The sequence below is a fragment of the Cynara cardunculus genome (genome assembly GCF_001531365.2).
Source record: "Cynara cardunculus var. scolymus isolate 2C chromosome LG 8, CcrdV1, whole genome shotgun sequence".
NCBI classification, from domain to species: domain Eukaryota; kingdom Viridiplantae; phylum Streptophyta; class Magnoliopsida; order Asterales; family Asteraceae; genus Cynara; species Cynara cardunculus.
The window spans coordinates 1,073,822-1,101,215 of record NC_037535.1 but is presented as its reverse complement, the minus strand read 5'-3'; the positions used below and the strand labels follow the sequence as shown (position 1 = coordinate 1,101,215).

Sequence of the window (27,394 nt, the reverse complement as noted above, 5' to 3'; positions counted from 1 at the left end):
CTGCCGAAAGGTTAAAAAATTTATTTTTATTAAAGGTGCAATCGTATCGTTTTAGAATGTGTCATCGTATGATATTCAAAAGTCTAAGAAGGTGCAACCGTATCTCGTAATCAACCAAAAAACTTGAAATCAACTAAAAAACGGAAAAAGTGCCTCAAAATCGATTAGAAAAACTAAAAAATTTACTCGAAATCAAGCAAAAAACTTTAAAAATCACTCGAAACAGTGGAATTAGGCTAAAAACACATCGAACGATATTGAACTTTACTAAAAACATGAAAACACGTTGATAAAAACAATGCTCTTTGTAATAATTTTTTGTCTATATTATATGTTGTCACCGTACAAAAGAATTCATGGGTCCGTCCCTGATTTGAACCCAATGGTTCGACCTAATTCTGTATCAACTGTACGTTGGATTACATCTAATTAAGTATTTTGGGGGTTTTCGGATTAGATTAGTCACCTTGGTCGATTTTTTAAGCACCCTTAAGCATAACATCTTAGGATCGCTTGATAAGGGAAGTTATAGTAAGAAGCGTAAGAAGAGATCTGAACTTTTTATCACTTTTAATCTCATACTCACTCATGAAATGCACTTTAGAAATGAATTGATCTGGTGCATCTCGGTGCACCTCATTAGTGTTAACACCCAATTAGTATTGATCCGAAGATAAAGATCTTTTCTTATATTTATCATCATAACTTTCCTTCTCACTGAAAGTCAACCCTATTTTTTATACCTTTTTATCATATGTCAATGTCATTTTATATATAAAGTTTATAAAATAATTTAAATATTAAAAATAATAATATTAAAGATAAGAAATGATCTACGTGGATTAATTTGATTGGTTATGAAATTAAACCAATCCCTACCCTATCCCATTAGTCATAACTCACGTCTTTATGCCCATCCTCATCACTTAATAATTCAACTTTCTTTTTATAAATAAAAAACACATGTTATAATATTTTTTTCCTTTTTCAAGAAAAAGAAAAAATACAATAATAAAAAAATAAATGTTTTTTTAATTATTTTTTAAAAACCATCAAATCTGTAATTAATACAGTTTTCAAATATATCAGGGTTTTCTAACCACTTTAAGAGTAAAATCTTCTTGTGGTCACAGAGGTTCAAATACGATTACTTCAGGCTACCCACAAAACGAGTTGGATATCCATGTTGATTAAAAAAAATGAAATAATCAATTACGGATTTTGGTCCTTGTGTTTTGATAAAAATTACAAAGTAGCCCCTAAACTATGTTTTATCATGAATCTGACTCTTGTGGTATTCATTTTTTAACGAATATGGTCCCTAATGTCCACACCTTTTATTGTGGTGTCGGTCAAATCCTCACGTGCTTCACATACGAGGGGTATATTTGTCTTTTTGGATATAAATGACAAAACAGAGCTTAAAATTCAATTTTTTTTAATTAAGTAATTAATTTTTTCTCTTTTAAATTGGTAAACCCAAAATCAGAATCAAATAAAGAACCAAAACCTAATGTATTGCTTCTTCTTTGTCACAGATCTAAAATGTTCCTGTTTAGAATCAAAATACGAAACTTTTCCCCATTTGTTTCATAGGAGTTTATAGAGAGATAAACAAGCTCCAGTATCTGCTTTTATGTCAGATTTGTTTGACAAGATGCATTTCTTAAAAGAAACCGTCTTAGGCAAGAATTGAGGGAACTGTTGGTATCATCGTGAGGGACCCGCTCAATCTGCCTCCATTGAAAAGGGTTATTGTCTGAAATGGCATATTCGTGATAAATGAAGTAGAAATAGGAAATGAACCAATTGGGACAGTTTTTGATCTCAATGAAATATTCACCAAAGTTGGGTGCATCAACACTGGTGATCGATGAAAGTGCTTAAGGGATGGAGGTTATCGAGATGATGGACCTCAGGTTAAGACTGTGCAAAGGAACACTAGTTCTACCTATTTGAGATACTTAGAAAGACTAGTTTGTATATATTTATGAGTAATCTATAGAAGCATTAAACAAGAACTAAAGGGGTGTTTGATTAGAGTTATTAAGCAGTAATCAATGGAAATGAAAATAAAAGAAATTGTTTTGTTTTCTATATTATAACGGGTTCATTCCTCCAAAAGCCCAAAATTTCATTTATGGTTGAACTTAGGGGTGCTCAAAAACCCGATGAACCCGACCAACCCAACCCGAATTTAAAAAAAACCAAACCCGAGGTAACCCGATGCATCATCGATAAAAAAATTAGCCAACCCGACCTTATTGGGTTGGAATCGGGTCAGACCCAAAAAAACCCGACCAACCCGATGAACCCAACCTTAACTTTAGCTTTGAATTGTAGATGACAATCATGACATTACCAACCTCAACGTCAAGAACGCAAAAGCATCGGGGTTGGAAATGTCTAAAACTATTGTTGTTGATTGATGTATTATCATTTGGTTTAAACATTTTTATTGTAATATCTAAATATTTGATGAACTTGCATATTATCTTGAATGGTCGGTCGTATTTCAAAGGAAAATTCATTTATTTTTATGCGATTTTACATTGTTTAAACACAACTCAATCAACCCGATCAACTCGAACGGGTTGGGTTGAACTTTTGTTTGGGTTGGGTTGGGTTGGGTTGAAAATTTTCAAACCGCCAACATTGGGTTGGGTTGGGTTGTTAAAACGGCTCAAAACCGATCAACCCGGGCCGTGAGCACCCCTAGTTGAACTGGTGGAAATGAAAATTCATTCCCATTTTCATCCCTGTCATTTTCATTTTCATTTTCATTTTCAATCCTCAGCATGAGCCAAGCAGACCGTAAAAGCATTCCCTTGTTTGTCAATAGGGAGTTAGGTTGATTGGAGCTAAAAGAGACCACATTAAAAAGCAGTGATTACCAATTATGGGTTAATGATATAAACTCAAATGATGGTTTCTCATTCGGGTTTCTCTTTTGGCTTCTGATTTACATGGGTTAGGTTTTTATTAATCTGAATTCAGATTTTTTTAATTTGAAAACAGGGCTTTTGATTTACATGGGTTTGTACCACTGCTTTTTGTGAAAGGATTTGTACAATGTTCCTGTTTACTATGATGAGGTTCTTGTGTTCCTGATACGTATTTGAAATACTCAAAGGTTAGCGTGTTTATTTCTTGTACGCTTGATATTCACTGATTTAAATTAACGTTCTTGATAGTTCTTTAGGCTGCTGAAGAAAAAAGCTGGGAAAAAAGAGGGTAAAAGACATTTTTGCCCTCATATAAGGGGCGCACGCCTTCAATGAGCAAAATAATTTTGACGATGTTAGACGAGAGATAATAAGCGTTCAAATTTGTAATAAACACAGTTTAAAGAGTCTACTCGTAATTTTCACCAAACCACAAGGACCAAATTGGGTAATTCACTCAATTAAATATAATTTAAATAAAATATTATTTTTTGTATTAAAAAAATCTTAATTTTATAGGATCGTGGCCACACATATAAACATGATTGACGTAGAATCTTATGTTATTCGTCAACGATTATTATTTTAGATTTTCAGATATTTTTATCCCATTACACATGTGATAAAAATATGTTTTTTATTTAAAAAAACGTATATAATTATATTATATTATATTATAAAGATAAAAATATTTATTGTTTAATTTATCAATATTTTTTAATCAATAAAATAATATTAATATAAAAACAACGGACACGTAGAAAATCAACGAAAAAAAAATTCAATCATTAATTTAAAATGCAAATTAAGATGATTATATATTAATTTTAAAACTGTAGAGATGGAAACTGTTATTTGAACAATACGGACCGAATTTATAGTTTATTATATTAATGGGCAAATTAAATGATAAAGTATCGTACTTTAACTTGCTTTCTATTTTGGGTAACATACTTTAAAACTTTCATTTTGGTACCTAAGATGTAAAGTTTTGAACATTTAAATACCCAGGTAACCGATTGAAGTATTAACCGGTTACCATGCAGATGTGACGAGTAATTTGGTATCCAGCTCAGTATTATTTGCTATTCAATTCACTGTCATCCCATCACTCGTCATATTAGCATGGTAACCAGTTAATCGGGTACTTAAATGATTAAAACATTACATCTTAGGTATTAAAATTGAAGTTTTGAAAATACGTTAACCAATAGTAGGAATCAAGTTAAAATACGCTACTATTTCATGCAATTTGCCCTACATTAATTATATTTTTGTTATACTCTGTGATGTTTCATTTTTTGAAATTGTTTTCCATCCGGTTTCACATATAATAGAAAAAAATAACTTAACTATCAACTTTATGGAAAACAACGACATCTTTTCACTAGTTTATATCAGATTTATTTTATAAATTTAAACACTGTGTTGTGTGTTTAACAAGGCATGCAAATAAAAACAATTAACATGACCATAGATGCCGGTTGTCGTATGTCTATCTAATCGATGAAATTTGTTTCGTATTAAATCTCTAATATATTACGAGTTCTCTAATTCCCTGCTTGTCAAGTAACGAAACATGAAACGAAATGGAACACATAAGCAGAAAAAGGAGACACGGACAATGCATCCGAACCCTGGAATCAGTTCTTATTTTCCCAGTTCTCTTTTCTCGATGATGCGTTATTATTCAGTATTGAGTAGAGTTGCACAAAATGAACAAATACCAAATACTGATCAAATTGATCCAAGGACTAGTCTAGTCCTTTGGGCACAGATAAATCATATTTTTCAGATCAATAACCAGTTAAAAACCAATTCAGAAAATGACCAGATTAGAATAAGACATATGGGTAAAAACACAATTGTTTAAAAGAATTAGCAAAAACCAGTTATTGTCTTTTTGAAGGTCTGGAAGTCTGAACATGCTTCCAAGGATGCATTTAGCTGTTTTTTAAGACTATCAGACCCAAATCCATTACAGTTTGCAAACCAAGGACCAGTGCTTTGAAGGACCATGCTTTTTTGCACCTTAAGTACCAGATGAACGAAATCAACTTTTTCATTAAAATCGAACCAAACACTGTTCATGAGAAACATTCCTGATACCCAAACTAAATAACCTTGAAGGACTGTTTATAAAATGCTTATCTGGTTAGAATAATAAAAATTGATAATCTTACCAGGTAAATCAGAAAGAAAACTTTTATATGATTAATGTTTATCAGATATAAAACGCTTAGTGAGATTCTATTTTGATGAACGATAATGTTGTTGTTTGTTAAAATGATGTTTGAAAAGACATCACTCCAATAAAATATACCCCCACACCATACACATGTTTCATTTATGGTGGTGCCATCTTGCCTTCATACGCGCCATATCATCTTCTACCGGTATCCGCCATTATTAGATTCAAGTTTTCAACACAAATTTCTTAAATCCTATCTAGATCAGCATTCACATGTTGAATTCATCACCTACTGTATCTATATAATCTAAATATTAATTTCCCAGCTGTTCAATCTCCATTGCTCCTCTGTTTCCGCCATTGTCGTTGAACCATAACTTCAATCTCATCGGAGTTCCTCCAAATTTTTGTACCCACTTCCCAACAATCTGGTGGTAACCGGAAAAGTCGAGAATCATGACGGAGAACGAAGACGGACTGGACTACCTTCGAATTCCATATGAGAAGATCAAGTTTGGTAAGAAACTTGAGGTTCAGGGCTATGGAACTGTGTTCGAAGGAGAATTTGACGATCGACGAGTGGCGTTGAAACAGCTGAACATCACGAACCTTGGTAACGTTAAACCAACGCTTTTAGCTGAGATTTTAACAATTTCTCGGTTCCGGCGACATCCGAATCTTGTGGCTCTTCTCGGATTTTGTGACGAGAAGATCAACGAGATAATACTGATTTACGAGTATGCATTGAGTGGAAATCTAGCTGATAAGATGAGGAAGCGTCTCACGACGATCCAGCGTCTCGAGATCTGTCTCGGTGCTGCTCGTGGACTGGATTATTTACATACCGGCGTTGACGCTACCACTCCAGGTATCACTCACGGTAACATCAAACTTGCAAAAATTCTGTTGAATTCAGATTCGAATTCATCGAAATTTGAAGCGAAGGTTTCGAGTTTTGGATTGTCCAAAATACTGCCTGGACAAGCTCAGAAGATTCTAGAATCCACGGATACAGCGGATGAAGTTACAGAGAGAGTGACGAAGGAATCCGACGTTTACTCTTTCGGTGTGCTGTTACTTGAAGTGCTGTGCGGTGTGCCGGAGTTGGTAGATACCGACGATTATCAGGAACGGCATGTTACCGAATTGGTTCCGAAGAGACTGGAACAAAATAAATTACGCAAAATCGTGCACTTCGATATAAGAAAAGAGATCAAAACAGAATCATTGGAAACATACGCCAAAATCGCGTGCCGGTGTGTGCTGAAAAGCTCTGAAGAACGACCTTCCATGGCTCAGGTCGTCGAGGAACTCGAGAAAGCATTGAGACTGCAGGTTGATTTCATACAATCGATATCGTGTAAATACTTGCAAAAATTGTCGAAACGATTTAGTTTTTAGCTGGATATAGTGTTTATATCGTTGAGATTTTGATGCAGGGAGGGGAGGTCTCTGATGTCCAAATTGTTGGTAGCCGGACCATCGACGGTGCACCAGATGGAACAGTCGTCGCTCCACCAGAAGACGGTAGTAGTGTGATGGCGGATTCAGAATTAGATGACGCCGGCCGCGAGGTGAGCGTCGTTGGTGCAATTTCAGAATCTACCGATGCTGAGGAAAATGCAGCAGGTGATGTTAGCATGGTGAGTCGTTCCTAACAAAATTCAACAAATGTGTTCTTGTTATTGCTCGTCTTCAGCTTATTTGCTTCAAAATTATTCTAACACATGAAAATTAATCGCTATACATAATGTTTGAGATTGTTTATTTGAAACAACTTATCTTTTTTTATAAAAACATTTATTAACTGATTATAACTCAAAAAAGTTTAACTTGTTCAAAAACTCTTTATTATCGGTTTGACACCGATATAAGTTGTTTATCCAAACACTAAAAAATGTTTATTACCGATGCCACTTCGGAATAAATTAATAAGTAGTTTTTATAAGCTATCCCAAACACCCCCATAATATAAGTTAATGAAATTTAATTATGATAAATAAATGCATATTAACGATCAATAAATTGATATGATTTTCGCCAATTAATTGTGTCACTATGTGAATTGTCGTATATCCATTAGTACCCACTTAATGTAACTTTTACTTACTAACTTCCAAAGTTGAATGAAATGAGATTTTTTATATTAACTTGGATATCCAACTTGCTATGCGAATTGATTAATTTTAGAACGATTATCTTTTTCACGGGTAGTCCGAAGTCACCGCATTTAAACCTCCACGACCATAAGAGGATTTTTTTTATTTTTTCTTGGATTCGAACCTAGGACTTTCAGCCACTTTTAACTTTTGGAACACAAGCTTAAACCAATTGGACACCACTCTTGTGGTTGAAATAATTTTTTTTGAGATTTTACCCGGATAAAAATCTTCACGTTTGAAACATATTCATCATTGAAATTAAGGTATATCATATTTTTATTTATTTAATTCATGTTCATTTTCTATCTTTAAAATTAGTATTTATATGATTGTTGGATATAAAGGAGACGGGAAAGTTTGGGACGTATGGTTTTTATCCATTTTGGCTAGCTTTTATTTCAAAAGATTTTCCAAAATCTTCTCTAACATGGAGAAAATATGAGAATATGAAGTTTTTCAAATTTAAAGAACTCTCTTTGAATAATTGATCAGAAGTGGGGAATATTTTTTTTATTTTCCTTATCATAAGAATCTTTAAAATTAAACAATTTAGGAGTGAAAAATAATATTTTATTAATTATATTTCAAGATTATAATAATATAATTATTGTTAAAATATTCAAAATAAAAAAAATGTTATAGTTAAATATAATTCTTTTTTATTAACCTGGATATCCAACCCGTTATGCGAGCCGACTAATCGCAGGGCGACCATCTGCTATGCAGATAGCCCAGAGTCACCGTATTTGAATCTCCGTGGCCATAAAAAGATTTTTATTCCTTCTTGAATTTGAACCTGTGACCTCCGGATAAAAATTGAAGTTTTGATTTTTTATTTTAAACAATCTTGCTTAGAAGTTATAACTTGTTCTAAATGCCAAAATAGAACACCACAATTAAACAAAGGCTCAAATTTAGGATCTTTTAAAAAGTAAATATTTTACTTCAATCATTGATGCCTTTAGCAACAAGGAAACAAAATGATTGATGCAAGTTCACACATTGTACCCCTTTTGGTTACATATGTAACCACTTTTGTGTTGGAAAATTGACCCACATGAACATATGGTATAACTAAATTGACTTCCTAACCATTTATTTCTGAATTTTATTCGAAAGTCATTAGTTATGTAATTATAGTGGATTCATTTAAAATAAAATTTTAGAGTTTTTGGCTCAGGTTTGTAACTACATGTCCGTAATTATCACAAGGGTGGTACTTGATTGGTTTGAACATGACTCTAAAGCTCAAAAGTACCAGGAGGTCTCAGGTTCAAATCCAATGAGGAATAAAAATCCCTTGTGGCCATGGATGTTCAAATGTGGTGACTCCAGGCTATCTGCAAAGCAGGTGGTCACCCTGAGATTAGTCGGCTCGCATAGCGGGTTGGATATCCAGGCTAATAATTTTTTTTTATCACTGATCCAGTCCAAAATCCATTTTCCTTGAATCCGTAATGTCAGATCCATATCCATTTTACTTGAATCCGTAATGTCAGATCCATAAGTATCCACCTTCATAGGGAAATGGGCTTTGGGCCGAATTCGTAATAGTTGTGAACCGGTGATTACAGACCTGGTCCAAAAACGTTGATTTTTTATCGTTTAGTGGGTCCGCAATTAGGTATTATGAACCTAGTGATTTTTGGGTAAATTCATTAAAGAAATGATTAAGAGGTTAATTTGGTTGTGAAATATGGTGATTTGAGTCAAAAAAAAAATTCTTTTTATGTATGTCTTTTGGGTTTAAGTTCAAGATCTGTTTGTGAAAAACAATATTAAATGAGTGATTAATGTCTAAATATAGCATTAAATTAAATACTTTGGTAAATATATACTGTTTTTGACATAAAAGCAATCAAATCTAGCTCTTTGTATGTGTTTGAGTTTTCAAAAATATTTTTGTGACGATTTTAACCTTTGAATGACGAAACCATGGGCTGATGCAGCAAGAGCGAAGCTTTCCTGTTCCAATTTCAAACGGTATAAATGTAGAGAGTGTACCCGACATAACCCATATCGAGGATGCTCAAAAGGACAACATCAACGATCTAGAGGCATCCGAAGAAATCGCAGACGATTCAAACTCCAAAGAAAAATCAAAGGCCAACGGAGAGAGGAAAGACCAAAGTAAGATCATTGCTACATCTTCAGAATCTAGCAATGGTGACACCAGTACCACAGATCATTCGTTGAACCAGGTAAAATTAAGTTTGACAAAGAGTACACATAGTTATATATAATTTAACTACATTCCCAACTTTACCCTCAATTATAAGGCACAAATATCTATGAGTTGATGAAATGGATACATAAAATGTTAAAAATTGTCATTTAGTTAATTAAAAATAGAGTAAACTACAAATATAGTCCCTATGGTTTGTCAAAAATTATATTTTTCATTTTTGTAGTTTCAAAATTACAAAAAACCATCATGATTTGCTAAAACGTCCAAATTTGGCCCTCTAACAGTCGCTAAAAATTCCATTAAACGAGGGGCGTTTTTGTCATTTTATTGATTTTTTTTATCTTTTATTCAATTAAGATAGATTTTATGATTTTGGTCTATGTGGTTTTTGATTGGATAAAATACAAAAAAATTAATAAAAAGGACAAAAACGTTCCTCGTTTAACAGAATTTTGTAACACCGTTAGATGGATGGACCAAATCTTGACCTTTTTTACAAATCAAGATAACCATAACGATTTTAAGACTACATAAACAAAAAATATTATTTTTAACCAAGGGTGATGTCTGATTGGTTTGAGCTTGGCTCCAAAGGTCAAAAGTACCAGGAGGTCTCAGGTTCAAATCCAAGGAGGAATAAAAATCTCTTTGTGGCCACGGAAGTTCAAATACGATGACTTCGGACTATCTACAAAGCAGGTGGTTGTCTTAGAATTAGTCAGCTCGCATAGCTGGTTGGATATCCACGTTAATAAAAAAAAATTACATATTTTTTGAACATTGTTTTTTTATGGTGAACATTCATTTTAGACAGTTTTTAAGCTAAACAGCTTAACTGGATGCAGGAAGTGCAGAACTCCGGGTTTCTGGAGTCAAGTAGCAGGAACTGTGATAATATACCAAACCAAAACCAAGATGGGTTCAGCAACGAACTGGAACACCTTCGAATTCCATACGAGAAGATTATTTTTGGTAAGAAAATCGACATTCATGGTTACGGGAGCATGTTCGAAGGAGAATTCGATCATCAACAAGTCGCATTGAAATGGTTAAATATCACGAACCTCGCTCACATTAAATCCAACCTTTTAGCAGAGATTCTAACGGTTGCTAGGTTCCGACAACACCCCAACATTGTTGCTCTTCTCGGGTTCTGTGACGAGAAGAGCAACGAAATAATACTTGTTTACGAGTATGTCTCAAGTGGGAATCTAGCCGATAAGATGAGTAAACATCTTACGACAATCCAACGCCTCGAGATCTGTATTGGTGCTGCTCGTGGACTTGACTATTTGCATACGGGTGTCAACTCTACACCCGGTATCGTTCACGGTGACATCAAACTTCCAAAAATCCTGTTGAATTCACATTCAACTCCATTAAAATTCGAAGCTAAGGTTTCGGGTTTTGGATTATCCAAACTACTTCCCGGACAAGCTCAGAAGACCCTCGATCCCACGGATAAGGCGTCTGATGTTTACTCTTTCGGTGTGCTTTTGCTTGAAGTTTTATGTGGGGTGCCGGAGTTGGTTGATACCGATGATTATCAGGAACGCCATGTTACCGAGTTGGTCCCTAAGAGGCTGGAACAGAATATATTACGCACGATCGTGCACATCGATATTAGGGATGAAATAACAACAGAATCCTTGGAAACTTATGCCAAAATTGCGTGCTTGTGCGTGATGAAAGACCCCGAAGAACGCCCAACTATGGCTCAGGTCGTCGAAGAACTCGAGAAAGCATTGAAATTACAGGTATATTTTCATACTACTGATATCGTGTCATATATGAAACCCTGTTAGATTAAAGGATAATCACAAAGTAACCAAAATTGAAGTTTATCCGTCACAAATGATCAATGAAATTAGCACGAAATAACCACATATATGAGAAAAAAACCATTGTTTTTGTGAAATGTATTGTTTGGCATATTTTACGGAGGGAAATTGTTTAAAATAGTCATTTATGTCTTATATATTTATTTCTTAACATTTTTCTTCTAAAATTTTAAAAATATAGTTGTTTTCGTAAGTAGCAACTCTTCAACTTATAGAGGGGTCAAAGTTTAAATAAAAAGTTTCTGAAACATGGTCCGCAGTACAGAGATCAAATCTGTAAAAGTCCAGATACTTCCGCAAGTAACTATTTGCGGATTTTTAACTAATTTACAAATTTGCTCATGTATTTGTGGACTATATTCAAAACACTTTGTTTTTACATTTTGACCCCTCCACAAGTTAAAGGACTTGCTAATTGTAGAGGGAAAGACATTTTGGAAATTTTGGGAGAGAAATGGTTAAAAGTAAATTTGTCCAAAAGAATGACTATCTTGGACAATTTTCCGGGGTCAACTTCTTTAAAAACCATGAGCAAAACCCAAAATTTTGCAAAAGAGAGGGTTTTGCTCATCCTTTTGCGAAATGACCTAAAAAAAGGGTATTGTTCGGGGAAAAAAAATGGTTTTTGCTCTTGGTTTTTGTGAAATAATTGGTTATTTTATGCTAATTTGGAAAAAATTGGTTATTTTGTGATGGGCGAACTCCAACTATAGCTACTATTTTATTATCCCTTGGATCGTATATTATCTAGAAATAGTTCATGTCTAATCGACAAAGCAATCCAAGTCTCCGACATCGAATTTTTTTTAAACGGTTTAATTTTTAATATCTTTGGAGCATACATGATTTTTTGGTTTTTGATGCAGGGCAGAGAAGTCTCAGATGTCCTTATACTTGGTAGCAGTAATGGCAATGTTCTACCTGAAGAAACCATCGATGAGGATGATCAGAAAGGGGATGATGATGGTGAAACAAAGAAATCGAATATAGAAGAGAAATTTTCCGAGGTCAAAGAGACTATCGATGATCGGGTGTTAAGTGATCGCTTAGATTTAGCTCGAGAAAATAATGGAGACGAGGACACGAGCGTTGATACATCTTCAGAAGATAGAAATGGAGAGAAGGATGCAGCTAAAGATATTACTACGGTGAGTTCATCTTAACCAGTACCATGACACAAAATGAATTTTCTTTTTGTGTTGTTTCGGTTGGTTTTTCATTAAGAAATAATTAATCCGTCTATATAGATCGGAAGGTTTTTGTTTAAGAGGGTTTTTTCATAGATATGAGGAGCATTTTTTTAGTTGGAATGTACAAGTTTGAAAAAAGAAACTTGACTTTTTGCATAAAGCCCCCCTTAAAAGGCTCACTGAATAAACCAATTTCTATATCATTAAGCCGCTACCACATAATCATGTATAGGTAACAGAGTAAACTGTGAGTCTCATTAATCTGCTAACAAGCAAATCCTAAGTAGTGCTTATCGGGTAAGATATTATGTTATTTAACCAACACTTTTGACCGACAAATATTGCTGACTGAGGGGTTGTTTATTTACCTATTAATAGTTCTATTAAGAGACAACCTCTGAATCGTTAAGAGGTGAATTTTGTTTGGCAAAAAAAAGTCTGCCTCTTAATGGTTCCAAAACCCTCTGAATGATTTTGTATCATGGATCTTCCTTAACCATTAAGAGCCCTAATTTTATTGTACACAATCATCAAACAATTATATTTTATTTTGCACTACATAATAAAAGCCTCTTAGGGGCCGTTTACAAAAGCACTTACCCGGGTAAGCACTTACCAAGTCATGTTACCTAACCTAATGAATATGGTAAGGACCAAAAATCTTACCCAGTAAGAGTAAGACAAGGACCATGAATGGTTTTGTGCAGAATCATTAAGTGGTCATAATGATTAAGAGGCTCTCATGATATAGTGCAAAATGAAATATAATTGTTCGATAATTGTTTACAATGAAATTAGGGCTCTTAATGGTTAAGAGAGGCACATAATACAAAATCATTAAGAGGATTTTAGAACCATTAAGAGACAGTTTTTTTTTGCCAAACAAGATTCACATGTTAACGATTCAGAGGTTGCTTCTTAATGGAACTATTAAGAGGTAAACAAACAACCCTTACCCGGTAAGTAAGGGCGACGACTCTTACCACAATAAGCGCTTACCGGGTAAATTATTGCATATAATGTCGATTTGGTGGACTAAAATCTTATCCGGTAAGTAAATAATAATGTTAAATTTTACCGGTAAGCACTTACTGGATAAGTGCTTGGTAAACCACCCCTTAATCATTCTGACCACTTAATTATTCTGCACCAAACCATTTAGCAATTGCCAAACAACCCATCAGAGTGGAGATGCTTACTTACCCGGTCATAGCATCTTAACTGATCAACATTTATCTAATTTCTTTTAGTAAACGGGTAAGTGACATTAGAAATTTTGATATGATGCAGCAAGAACAAAGCTTTCCTGTCACAATTTTAGGTGGTGAAGATGGTGAACGAGTAGACAAAAGCTGGACAAATGATCCTGAGAGGGGTGTAGAAATCATAGATGATCTGAAGTTGAAAGAGGAATCAGAGATCAACAGGGAACATGAAGTCGATAACAAAAGCAAGATCGCTACCATATCTTCACAATCTAACGATGGTAAGAACAGAGCTACGGAGATTATAATGGTAAGTTCGTCTTAACGTTAACTTCTAATTCGGTATTTCAATTCGCACCCCTTTTTAAGGGATTGGTGTAACCACCTTCCCGACATAGTAAAAATAAGACATGTGAGCTCCTTGTAAGTTATAAGCTCAAATATATGAGCTATTAATAACTTCCATCATGGTTTTAATTTGATTAAGAGGTTACTGGGATATATCATGTTGTTTTTCGTCTATGGAAGTTATTTACAACCCACGACTTGAGTTTTGGTTCGCCAAATAGTTTTTGGAACAAGTCAGACGAATTTACATCTTTTGAACCGTTGAAATTGTTGAAGTTCCACATCAGCTAAACTTGGATCATTTTCTGATACATACAAACATACACACATACATACATACATGTGTGTGTATATATATATATAGAGAGAGAGAGTTTGTTTCAAATGCAACTCATCGCATCTGTACAAACAATGCAACCCAATAAATTGAAATATTTATGGAAATGATAGAGTTCATTTATTATGATTTAAATATTTATGGAAGATGAATACGGTTCATTAATTATAATCAATATTTTGATATTAGGAAACAATCAAAACTTCTATGAAATTACAGATTCATAAAATTAAATAGACACTTGAGATTGAGTTGTATTGGTTATACAAATATAAGAGGTTGTATAATAACTCACCCCTCTCTCTCTCTCTCTCTCTATATATATATATATAAATAAGAGTGAGGTTCAAATGAGAATAGTAACCAAATAAAAGAACACGAAAATGATCAAATCACATTCAAAATCACATCTGATTTTGTATTAACAGTCAATGAAAAGGTGTCCGGACGACAAGTCGCATGAATTATGTGACTTTTTAGGTGATTTTAGTGTAAAATCGATTCTCTTTCTCCATGTGTTCTCGCATAGATGAATTTTTCTAAAAACATTTTGGTCACAGTTTGAGGTTTTAAAAAGCTTAACTTGGTGCAGAAAGTGCAGAGCTCCGGAATTCTGGATTCAGGTAGTGCGAATGCCGGAAAAGAAAACAGCACGTTGTTGAACCTACACGATGACATCGAGAAGAAACCTGAGTCGATCATCCATATAAATGTAAGAGAAGGAGATTTCAATGATTTTACGACCAACAACAAGTTCAAATCCATCCAAGAATCTGAAAGCAAGGCAGGTGATGATAGTATTAGTACATGTTCAGAGTCTAGCAATGGCGATGGCACAACTCCCTCTGATCATTTGCTGCAAAAGAGTCCAGCCAACGGTATTACCACGGTAAGAAAAATCCCATTTTCAGTTAAAAAATCAGAATCTTGAAACCAGATCTCTTTCTGATATATATATATATATATATATATATATATAATTTTCTTGATACCAGAAAAAACCATCAACAAGTGATTCCAGAAGCTGTTGTTCCTGTTCTTGGTGGCGCTTCTTCTCTCACAGGTTCTCTTCTATTCCCGTTTGTGTTGAATCATCATCTTTAAGGGGTGTTTGGTTAGAGGTATTAAGCAAGTTTAAGTAACTGGGTAGGCGGTTGAAGCATTAACCGGCTATCATGCTGATGTAGCGAGTGATGTGATGAAATTGGGTTGAATAGTAAATAATACTAAGTTGGATACCACATCACTTGCCACATCAACCGGCTAACTGAAATGTTTAAAACTTTACATTTTAGGTTATAAAATGGAAGTTTTGAAAGCAAGTTAAAATACATTATTTTTTCATGTAATTTATCATATTTCCGAACTCCAATCAACATCAAATGTCTTGTTTTAATATTTTCAAACTCCTCAATCTAACAAAAAAAAGCTATTTGAACAACTTCAATAAATTTCCTTCTAATGTCTTTTCATTTATTTATATTAGAAGACTACTTATACAATGCAATAAGATATATCTTGATTTTAATATTTCGTTTTATTCCGTCTTTGTAGATGTTATAACACGATTTTTATATGGTTTTGAAAAAGTGATAATGTTTTTATTTCTGAATAAAATATAAATTTGAAAATATCATAAAATTTCAAAAATATATCAATATTCCTATCAAATTAACTATTTAAAAGTTCTTGTTTTTTTGCAATTTTTTTAATTCAATTTTTTTATTATAATTTAATCTAGATTTAATAATGAAGTAATTTATTTTTTATTTAATTATATATTTTTTTATAAAAATAATAATTAAGTATTCTATTAAAACTCAATAATTATTCTAATTATATTTTAGATTTTTTATATTTAAAATAAAATACTTATAGTGTATTTGATTATGTTTATTTGCAGTTAGTTACACGAATTCAAACATAAAGCTTTAATAAGTTGTACTTACACACAATTTATTTGTAATATTAAATTTTAAATAATATACATCAACAAACATTACTTTATATATAAAAATGGTTTTTAAAGGTTATTATCAAATTAATTAAGTAAATATTAGAAACTTGATCTTAAGACACCCTATTACAGGTGGTGGTGTAGGATGAAGGATGAGAAGTTGATGTGATGTGATGTGTGATTCTTATTCCTACTTTTAGTCTTTATATGTTACAGAGTTGTTTTGTGCGGAGGGCAATTTTGGAATAAAGTGGTGTCCTGCTTCATATGGATGAAAGGCTTGTTTTCTAACAAACACGATTGAGAATGGTATGATCATCCAATCCTTTGTTTCTTGTTATTTGTTAAGCTCGCTCTTAATATATATACATAACTGTTCCTTTATTTAATTTTGCAGCAGCACATCGACCTCATCGACACACATTACGTACAAGATTGGGTGTGATTGTCGTTTTGTTTATAAGGTATTCTTAACATGAGTGAGAGAGAGATGTTTTTGGTTTATCGGGTGACCTACGTGTTGAAATTCTGGTGTGTTTTGAGTGTCCGGGCAAATTGAATCAGAGTCGGAACGTATTTTGGATTGTGTAAATCGCATTTTATGAGTAATATTTTGACCTTTATAAAAGAAATGTGACGAAAAATCGTGTGAGAAGGTGAATTAAGGTGAGAAACGTAAGAAGAGATTTGGATTTTTGAACACCTTTAATCTCAAACTCACCCATAAATTATGCTTGATATGAGTATTTATTCGGTGCATCTTATCTTAGTGTGCATCCACAGGTGGAGATCTCTTCTTACGTTTCTCATCTTTAACTCTCTTTCTCACCGGAATCCAACCAATGAAAGTTTGGTAGTTTTGTAATTTAATAATATTTTTAAACGGTTTTAATTATTTTCTTCTCTATCATCTCACATTTGGAAGCATTGTTTTAAAAGGGAACTTATCATTATTTTTCATTTCCTCTCACCTTAACTTCCGTTTTTCTAACCACAAGAGTGGTGCCCGATTGGTTTGAGCTTGGCTCCAAAGGTCAAAAGTACCTGGAGATCCCAAGTTCAAATCCAAGAAGGAATAAAATTCCCCTTGTGGCCACAAAGGTTCAAATGCGATGACTCCAAAATATCTGCAAAACAGGTGGTATCCCTGGCATTAATCGGCTCACATAGCGGGTTAGATATCCAGGTTAAAAAAAAAATCTTCCGTTTCTCTACTAAACTTATCATTTAATTGGTCGTAGACGTAACATCGGAATTTAGGGATTTAATTTTAAAATTTTGGTTTTAGTTATTTGGGCAGTTTGGTAATTTAACAAATATAAATGACAAAAAAAGTAATGTAAAACTATTTTAAAATAAAAGGTTAGATCGTTAAAATGTGTTTTTTTAAGTATATAATATTTATATTTGATAAATGCAACAAGTAAACTCGCACACCCTCCATACATTTGGTAAGGTTTGAACCCTTGACCTCCTAAGAGGCCAAAGACTACGATACCACTAGGTTAAAAACCATTTCGTTTGTTAAAATGTGTAAATTTTTTCTTACTTTCCTCCCGTTTCCCTCCCTTTCTTTCATTAAAAAGGTTCTGAAAACACACTAATAAACACACCTTTGAATTTGAGACACCAACCGAGTTCTTTCAACGTGTAAACGCCTATACTAAACTGATTGATACGATATCGAAAAACGATGTTCGGTTTTCATGTCATACATGTTGCCTACGCTAAGACTGCAAATCAGAGACGCAAGTCACCTCGGCCGAAGTTTCATGATTTGGTTCTTGTTCGTGATTTTCTTCTACCACCGGCTTCTGTTTCTTCTTCTCTTTCAGAACAACTTGTCTCGGCATGACTTCTAACAAGAACTGACCTCCGTTCCATACGGTTGCCGAAACTTTGAGCATTTGGAAAGCAAGATGAAGTTCGTACGACAGAAATATCGGGACCGTAAGCGCCATTGTTGCAACCGTGAAAAGGGCTTGCAACAAGATGTACATAAACAGACGGTTCTGATCTCCAAGCAAACCGCTTAATCGCCACCACAAGTTGTTTGCTTTTTGTGCCTTTTTAGAGAGTTCCCTGCAAGATCACCATCAATTAAGCCACAGACTAACCAAACTGGTCATTGGCCCAGCAGTACTCGGGTCACCAGTAGAGCCCAGCCTCGTCTAAGGTTTCAAAAGTGCGAGTAATTCCATATATAAATATTCTACGCTTCCAAAAAATTAATCCCCAGAAGCTAAATGGTTTCTGATAAGTCGGCCCAAAAACCTTTGCAATCTTTAAGGACAAATTAATCTACACAGATTACTTTATCCATAAAGGACTTAATAGAAAATGAATGTGTAAAAGTGAAAATTTAGATAACCTGTAAGAGGTCATGACTTCGGGATCCCTTAAGAGCCTTTGTCGACGAAGGACATCGACTATGAGAAAATAAAGAGCTTGCCAGAGGCTGTAAGCAATCAATGGGACCGTAAACAACCATGTCCATAGGAAAGATTTGCTTCCAACATAGGGCCATGAAGCTCTTCGAGCCGTTCCTTCTGGATGCATAGCTTCAAAGAAGGCTGGGTCCCACCATCGAATAGTAAAGAACACCACCCCTGTCGATAAAAATACGCCCCCCATGTTCAGCCACCCACATAACATTCACAATCAACAAGTAATTTCACAACACACTGGTACAGGATTGGACAGGCCAGTTCAGAACTGGCTGGAGTGAGGTAGGCAAGTGAAAGAATTACGGAAGGTTTTAAGGTTTTAATTTAACATGGGTAGTTTAGTAATTTACCACTTATCTAGTTATCTCATCAGGACAGGACAGGTTAGAGTGAGGTAGGCAAGTGAAAGAAATATGGAAGGTTTTAGCCTTTTTAGGGTTTTAATTTAACGTGGGTAGTTTAGTAATTTACCACCTATCTCATCTCCCTGATTTTTGTTCTACCCAATTTGGTGGGATAAAAAATGCATTTTTTCCCACTCGGGTCATAACATGTCTTGTCCTGCATACCAAACGCATCCTTAAAATCCAAGAATTCACGGTTTGACCCACCTGGTAAAAGATGTATAAGGACGCTTACAAGCTTGTCCATGGAACTAAACACTAAGCTACAACGCCAAACGATTAATGCCCATGCTAGTGGTCCCTGAAAACCGTCAACACGATCATGATGATGAGTCCAATAGTGATTGAAAAGAAAATGAAGACGGAATACAATCTACTCACTTACCTCTGCAAACGAGAAGCAAACCATAAAAAGCTTTTCGTTTTTAGGAAAAAACAAAAGCATGATCAAGAAGATGGTGTTGGCATAATAGCAGAAATCCTGCAAGACATGACATATGAAGTACGCTTAATCACTATCGTCCATGAGAGCATAGCTGAAGTAATATGAATAAATTTGATCAAACCGACACATAACCCAAACAAAACCAGTATATCCTACTCGAAAGTATAAGCAAGGGTGAGATGTACACAGACATGTCCTCTACCCCAATGAATAGAGTGACTGTTTTGGTGAAGACCCCCAGCTTGTGTAAAAGTGTGAGCGAAAAGTAACAAAAAAGGTAAATGTGTATTTCCCATTATACCCTTAATTATGAGATGGAGAAAGTTTCTCTCTTTTTATCATTAAGGGTAAAATTGTCATTTTGTGGATTAAAAAGTGTAATAGCTACACATTCTTAAGACTGCAAGTCTTTTTCATTGTTGACACTTATTCTGAGACAGAGGGGATATCATATATGACATACAACACAAAAGACCAATAATCTATGCGACTAAAAGTGGACAAAAGATCAAAAAGATATTAACCAAAGAACAATATTTTCTTTTGTTGCTTCACCATTTTCTTCCAATTAGAAAGGAAAACTACTAAAGAAAAGCATTGAATTAGCATAAATGAATGAGAATACTACGTACGAGAAGGTAATAATGCCATTTCTTGTAGCGATAGTAAATCCACCTAAGTGGAACAAAGGTGATATAGATCAAACAGTACACGTATCGGATATCTTGTGGCCCTGAAACAAACATATTCACAGATTATTCATTATGAATACTCCATTCCAATCTCCAAACAGTAATCAAGAAGACACCCAATAGCATAGAGCATATTACTCACTTGCACCCAAAATAAAGCAAAATCCCCCAAATCCAAAGACACCCATAAAATGAGTAACCTACAGGACCACAAAGAGGCAAACACATTTAAGACGATTGTTAGTCGAATTCTTCCAAATGCAAATATTGATATATACACATACACACACACACATACATATAGAGGGGGAAAGAGACTCAAATCAAGGGAAAAACCACCAAAAATGAAAAACTGAGGAACACCCTAATAACTATATGCGCATGTGCATAAAAGTAATTGTAAATGTTTCTTGGTTTTTATGCAGATGTACATACCATACAAATTACTTTATGGACGTATCTATACCCAACTCATGAATGGTTATTACATGTTCCTCAGTTTTTTTTTTTTTTTTGGGTTTTCTCATGAACCTCAACTTATATATACACACACACATATATATAGATACAAAATTTGTAACAAATTGAACACAAAAAAATTCTGCCTGTGATATTTACTGAACGGAATAACACAAAAAAATTCTGCCTGTGATATTTACTGAACGGAATACAGTCATCAACAGTTTTGATCAAATCCCTTATGATCTATATCAATTTTGAGCTTGAAATTTAACCAATTTGACATAAAATCCACTTCTATCAACTACTTGCAATTCTGGTTCCTGACACATGATTAATTTGTATGAGTCTCTATTTTTAACCGATTGGTCGTAGGTTCGAATCCTACTTGAGGAGATTTGAAGAAATCAACAAATTCAGCTCAATCTCCATAGATAATGTTAAATTTACAGCATACATTTGCAGAAAATAATATAGATTTACCTTGGTGATAAACCTTTCATGTTCTTCAGCTTGTTTAGCGATTTTAATAGCTTGTTTCGACAAGATCTCCTTCGTTTTTTCCTTAGTTTGAGCAACTTTCTACACAAACCAACAAATTCCCAAATTCAAATATCAAAAACTCGATTAAGTAATCAACAGAAACAGCATAATCAAAATCATACCCTGGATCGATCCTTAAACCTCTGCTTCACGTTTTGAAACCGATGCCCATTCGATTGATAATCATCCGTCTCTTCATTACTCGACATGTTTCAATCTATTTCGTGGTTCGATAGAAAAGACCAGAAGGGTCTAGAGTAATTGATTGAGAGAGAAAAAGAGAGGACAGGTGGGGTTAGAATGAAGATGGCGGTGACGGTTGCTTCTTCACTAATCTAATTGATTATATTAAGACTTGAATTGAAAAGGTGTGAATCGAAGTCTAGGTTTTGGTTGTATCATGTATATGATGAATAGGGTTTTATGATGAAATCGCGACCATTAAAGCGATTTGACTCAGTAGCGGGACACGTAAAGGTTTCATGATCACAAGATTGTTGTTTGCTTGATCCTTTGTTTTGTTTGCTTTGAGATTGTTTGTAAAAATAACTTATTGATTTATTCTGATGTGATATTGATAATAAGTATTTTTAAGTGTTTGAATAAATAGCTTCTATCGATGTTAAACCGGTAATAAAAAGTTTTTAAAAAAGTTAAATTCTTTTGACTTATAATAAGTTGACAAATGTTTTTATAGAAATGCATAAATTGTTTCAAATAAGCAATCTCAAACACCCATTTAACTGTAAGAATTCTAGAAAGAAAAATCGTAGTTTTAATATTGTGATAAGTTGAGAAAAATAAAGGTTAACGAAATATCAAGTAATTTAAATACGACAAAATGTGTGAAATAACAATATATTTTTACAAATCTTCTTATTATAGTATTCTATTTTTAAAATATTTTTTATTAGCAGGACCGTTTATTAGCATGTTAAATATGAGATTTTGAACATGGCTCTTGAAATATTGGGGCCTAAGTTTACATGTGTTTAAGGTCTTTTTATCGACCTGTGTAAAACTATAGCCGAAATTATTTAGGTTCAAACCATTAATTGTTTGGTTTTAGGTTCAAATTAGTAATGGTTTAAGTTTAGTTTTATATTGTTAATCGTTTTAGGTTTAGCTTATTTTTGTTCTTAACATATATTCTATGTTATCTTGTTTTGCAATGTAATCAAAATTTTTAGATGTAGCAGGATCTTCAAAAAGATTGAAATGTCCCTGTTTATTAGGGCATCATGCTTTCAAAAATTTACTTGTTATAGCATTGGGTAACATTTTAAATTAAATTTATCCGTTATACCAGGTTTCTTTGTCATTTCATTGTCCACGTAGGCTGTTCACATGTACGATAGTGTAACACCCCTAAAAATACATATACCGAAATTCATTGGTGAGAGCCCCAAGCATAAAATAAAATTTAACCAACAAAAGAAATAGTATGGCGGTTACAATCCGGCTAATCGAGATGTTAAATAACAACTTATTAATCTAGAACATTCTAAATCTAGATTAAAGACGGGGGTTCCTAACATTCTCCAAAAAGTTGAAATATCCAAAAACGCAACGCGCAAGAGAAATAAAGGTTAAAATTACAAAGAGTAATTCACGAACCAACGCTCCTTTCAACCCATTAGAGCCCCACCGCTAAAAGAACCTAAAAAGGTAAATATAACAAGAAAGAGAAAGGGTTAGGCTTACGCCTAGTGAGTCCAAACAAAGAGTTTACGTTTATAAAGGAACATATATAAAATTATACATGCAAATAGTTGACGTAACTTTAAACAGGAATAGAGACAGTAAGACCCAAATAACTCATAGTGGGACAATAAAACATCCGAAGATGACGGGGGAGACCCGATTTACCGCTGATTATGACAGACACAAAGTAAGTCATAGATCAACGTTATAGAGCATCACTTACAGGTATAAAACCATCGACATCAACCTAAACCAGTCATGTAGTCGGTCGTGATCATAAGCTCTTTACCTCGGTAATTACATAATAATCACAATGCCTATTACCGAGTGAAAGTGAGAGGATGATTTGGTGATTACATAATAATCACAATGCCTATCACCAACTTACACCATCCCTCACACAAATACATGCAACGACTCTTCACGCCTTATGACTCGTTACAATCAAGTAAAATACTTAAATAGGGTACCATGGCATAATAGTACTTATTTAACAATAATGCTTCACGTGGCCTCAACTCAAGCATAACATTCATGTCTATAATTCCATTACATTCAAGTGGCATAATCCTTTCTCCTAAAACTCAACTAGTGCTCCTAAACAAGATCCCCGAATTCCTTCTTTTTATTAAAGGTTCCATCTAAAACCAAAAAGGTAATCATTTAAGAGGTTTAGTATGAAACAAGTATGACATATCGATTTAATATGTATAAAGCCTCTAATAGTTTAGTAGGAACTCACCTAGGAGGATTTAGGAAAAATCCTTAAGTTTTCGAAGCTAACAGTAACGTAACGAACGTCTCAAAACAGAGGTTATCTATGTTCCCGATCAAGTTTCCAAACGTGCCCGACAAAAGATGGAGAAAGACAGCTCGGACAGTTGCTGTTTGGCGAGGCATGGCCGGGAGGAGCAGATCGACGGTGGCGGCACCTGAGAAGAGTTCCCGCAACAGCACCGKTGCGGCTGCTGTTGCTGCGGGTGTTTACGAAAGAAGACGAAAACAGGACACAGCCTGTTGTTGTGTTGCTGTCGCTGCTGGTGCTTACGAAAGAAGAGGGAAAACAGCACACAGCTTGCTGTTGCTCTTCACCTGCTGCTTTGATGTCTTGATCTTGCTCTTACCAACAGCAGCTTGATGTTTCTTCTTTCTTTCTTTCTCCTCTTTTCCCTACTCCCCCTTCTTTTCTCCTTTGGGTAATAACATGAAAAGGACGGTAACAAAAGAATGGAAGGAACTCTTCCCAATAGGTAAGGATGAATAGGGTAAGGGCAAAGTCAACACCTACCCCCCTAACTCTCTCTCTCTCTCTCTCTCTCTCTCTCTATATATATATATATATATATTAATTCTAATCTTTCCCTTTTTTTTGGAAATAAATAAAAAAAGAAATTTTATAACCAAACAAATAAAATAAAAACCTAGGTGTTACAATTCTCCCCACCTTGGATTCAATTTCGTCCTCGAAATTTTAGCTCACGCGAAAAGACGAGGATAACGCCTCTTCAAGTCCTCTTCCGCTTCCAAAGACTGGATCAAAGAACCAATATGAGTTTTGTGTTCTAATATTGGCATATCAAAACCATTCCAAACTCCAAAGTGTTTATCACACTTTTCTCTCTATCGTGGCTACATCGCAAATTACCGCTTAATTATTCCTAGAATTACATAACTGGATACTCGTTATTACCAACTCGTCCCATAGCATCTTGGCTTAGTTATTACCAACACATCCTGTGAGAACTGGAGTATCCTTTCATACTACTAATGAATTAGTGAAAAACATCTTAGTTCATATGTAATCATGTACTCATGATTAACATAGTACTCTTGAGCAGCGTTTCCTTGATTTCATCGTAACTTTTGGTTTGACATAACGTTATGGCCTTGAACATCCAACCCATTACACTCCTAATATCTCAGCCTCAAATTACTTAATCAAATACATATTGAAATACCTTTCTCACTTTAAAATTCCCATACTATGCCTTAAACATCTACTAATTCCCGGTCGAGTATTTACTTAATTTCAGTACTAATAATCTTCAATCCTTGAACAATTTTGATCACAACTTCTCGATGTTTTAAACCTTCGAAATATGTTAGCTCCTCATATTTGCATTTAAAACTATACTACAATAGTCCAAGCACAGTAACGAAATCCCCAAATTTCCACTAATCATGAACGATTAAAGTACGATATTTGATCATTCAACAAACAATAATCCTATAATCCTCTAACTTTGCTTTCACATTTAAACTTGAGTTCTTATGTCTTTCCTTCTCTCTAAAACATTAAGATCATCCAACCCAGTTGTACGTCTCTTGGTATCATCACCATATTAATATATAGTACTACCTGCTTCCAATATTTCCCATTATTCTCATAATCAAATACATAGACACATACCTATGTCTCATTTAAATATTCATAGCATGCCTTAACATTTCTAAAGTCGATTTTGTCGTAGTGTATGACAATTTACAGTAGCCGTATATACTACTAATAGTAATTAGTCCAAAAGAAAGACTTTCATGCATTGATTTTCAGATTCGTAGGGTTGATCAACTTATTAAACATACTACAATCGTAACAACAAACACCTACCCATAAGGTCATTAATTTCCCTTAATTTCATCCGCATGTGATGCTTACCTCCCYACCTGATTCAAGTATCTTCGGATACCTTGATCAGCATCCAACTCATTTCATTGCTCTTAGCTTCGAATTACTTGCTTAATCAATACTCAAAGTAATGTAATGTAAAAGACTCTTGATCACCCTTAATTTTAACTTAGATTCCAAGTCTGTTGCATCAATTGATCACAACTTCCCAATCATACGTCTTCAAACCTCCAAATTATAGAATGGTTGCCTCTTCAATTATAAATAGTTCTTGTATCTACATCTGATCTTATGTTAACAGTCATGAACATTTAAAATATTATATTATACCATTCAACCAACACCTTCCTCTAAATCCTACCTTCACATTCAAACTCACATTTCATACGTGTTTTTTTTTTAAATTCAATAAAATCCATCCTCTAACCCCGCATGGTTTGTACTCAAGATTCACAAAAATGCTTTCATACATCAATGTACTTTATATACTATACTCTTTAACACCTCTAACATCCAATTCCAACTCATAACGTCATTTATTTAGCCGACATTTGATCTGCCATGAACATCTACCTCAAATACTTGATCATGAACCAACAATCTCCACTATATCCTGCTTTTAACATTCACACTTGAGATTGTCTCTAAGACATTTAGATTGTCCCAAAAAAAAATCGTGAAAGTCCATTTTATTTCACATATGGAAATCATTTAAGCCAATAATATTTCAGTGTCACTATAACCTGACCATTCCATAACTTCTCCCTGTGACCGGGTCACATATGCTTCCCGAAATACTATTTAGTCATCTTCCCTAGATTCAACACATGTAGCCTTAATTGACATAATCGGGTCCTCATCAAAAGTCACCTGTGACCTTTTAACATTAAAAGAAAAGGTTGTGGCATATTTCCAAAACTAAAATACTCTCCTCCGTAAGGTAAACCTCTAAATTATAAGGTAATTCATCACCTCCAAATCTTATAGTACTATTTAGTCAATTGTCCACATATTGCCATCTTATCATCATTTTTATCTTCTGATACTGGGTCATCAACTTAACTCATTTCACTGTTACAAGTAGTTTTTCGTCTTTGAAACTTGCCAGATCTTACGTAATGATCAAATCGTGCAATGTCGGCACCAACTTGATCATCATGATCACCCTATTCCATAATCTTTTCGCTCTTATATTGCCATTTTTTTAGCCTAAAAGAAAATAACATTATCTAGTGCTTAAACATCCAATATTAATACAACAACCAATACGCTTATCAACCTTCTTTGATCAATACACGACTTTCACAAACTAGATTAAAGAAACAAGACCTCATCTCATATGCTTAAGCAAATACTATTTAAATGTCACCATTTCACACGCCTATCATACATTCCCCCATCATGAATTCTTATTGAACTATTGTTTTAATCATTCCCCTTGATTATATAGATGCATCCGTACTTGGCCCGCCAACTTATACTCAACATGCTAGTACCCTCTAAATTTTAGATAGGTGATCATTAACCCACATTTTTTTTGCTACACATCTAATACGTGGTCCCCTTTTCAAATTAGCTTACGTCATCTAAACGATTGGATCAAATAGGATAGGAAGAGCACGAGACTAACATAAAACGAACTGACACATTCATAATTCCTTGTAATAACAGTGAGTTTAAGCACGCTTATGTAACAACATACTCAAAATA

The 27,394-nt window shown here is 34.1% G+C and overlaps 2 protein-coding genes across 2 annotated transcripts; one reads left to right on the top strand and one right to left on the bottom strand.

The window, feature by feature from the left end:
* Positions 1 to 5,592: 5,592 nt before the first annotated feature.
* On the top strand, positions 5,593 to 16,996 carry LOC112516768. Its single transcript, XM_025124000.1, has 10 exons — positions 5,593 to 6,471; positions 6,576 to 6,779; positions 9,248 to 9,499; positions 10,332 to 11,243; positions 12,194 to 12,475; positions 13,808 to 14,032; positions 15,000 to 15,296; positions 15,403 to 15,470; positions 16,581 to 16,673; positions 16,762 to 16,996. The coding sequence occupies exons 1-9, from the start codon at positions 5,593 to 5,595 to the stop codon at positions 16,666 to 16,668; spliced, it is 3,207 nt and encodes a 1,068-aa protein (XP_024979768.1). The 3' UTR covers positions 16,669 to 16,673; positions 16,762 to 16,996.
* Positions 16,997 to 18,025: 1,029 nt separating this feature from the next.
* On the bottom strand, positions 18,026 to 21,750 carry LOC112517063 (uncharacterized membrane protein C776.05-like). Its single transcript, XM_025124375.1, has 8 exons — positions 21,477 to 21,750; positions 21,295 to 21,393; positions 20,495 to 20,552; positions 20,293 to 20,393; positions 19,601 to 19,696; positions 19,423 to 19,516; positions 18,736 to 18,973; positions 18,026 to 18,446 (listed from the first exon to the last, which is right to left on the bottom strand). Exons 1-8 carry the CDS (start codon positions 21,561 to 21,563, stop codon positions 18,092 to 18,094), a joined length of 1,128 nt encoding a protein of 375 aa, XP_024980143.1. The 5' UTR covers positions 21,564 to 21,750; the 3' UTR covers positions 18,026 to 18,091.
* Between the last annotated feature and the right edge of the window lie 5,644 nt (positions 21,751 to 27,394).

Excerpts from the sequence above, each read along its gene's own strand:
- LOC112516768 (XM_025124000.1), top strand. The coding sequence starts at position 5,593 with ATGACGGAGAACGAAGACGGACTGGACTACCTTCGAATTCCATATGAG. Across the intron at positions 6,780-9,247 it reads CAGCAGGTGATGTTAGCATG|CAAGAGCGAAGCTTTCCTGT; the intron begins GTGAGTCGTTCC and ends GGGCTGATGCAG. Across the intron at positions 15,471-16,580 it reads TGGCGCTTCTTCTCTCACAG|AGTTGTTTTGTGCGGAGGGC; the intron begins GTTCTCTTCTAT and ends TATATGTTACAG.
- LOC112517063 (XM_025124375.1), bottom strand. The coding sequence starts at position 21,563 with ATGTCGAGTAATGAAGAGACGGATGATTATCAATCGAATGGGCATCGG. Across the intron at positions 20,394-20,494 it reads TTGCTTTATTTTGGGTGCAA|GGCCACAAGATATCCGATAC; the intron begins GTGAGTAATATG and ends TGTTTGTTTCAG. Across the intron at positions 19,517-19,600 it reads TTTGCTTCTCGTTTGCAGAG|GGACCACTAGCATGGGCATT; the intron begins GTAAGTGAGTAG and ends GACGGTTTTCAG.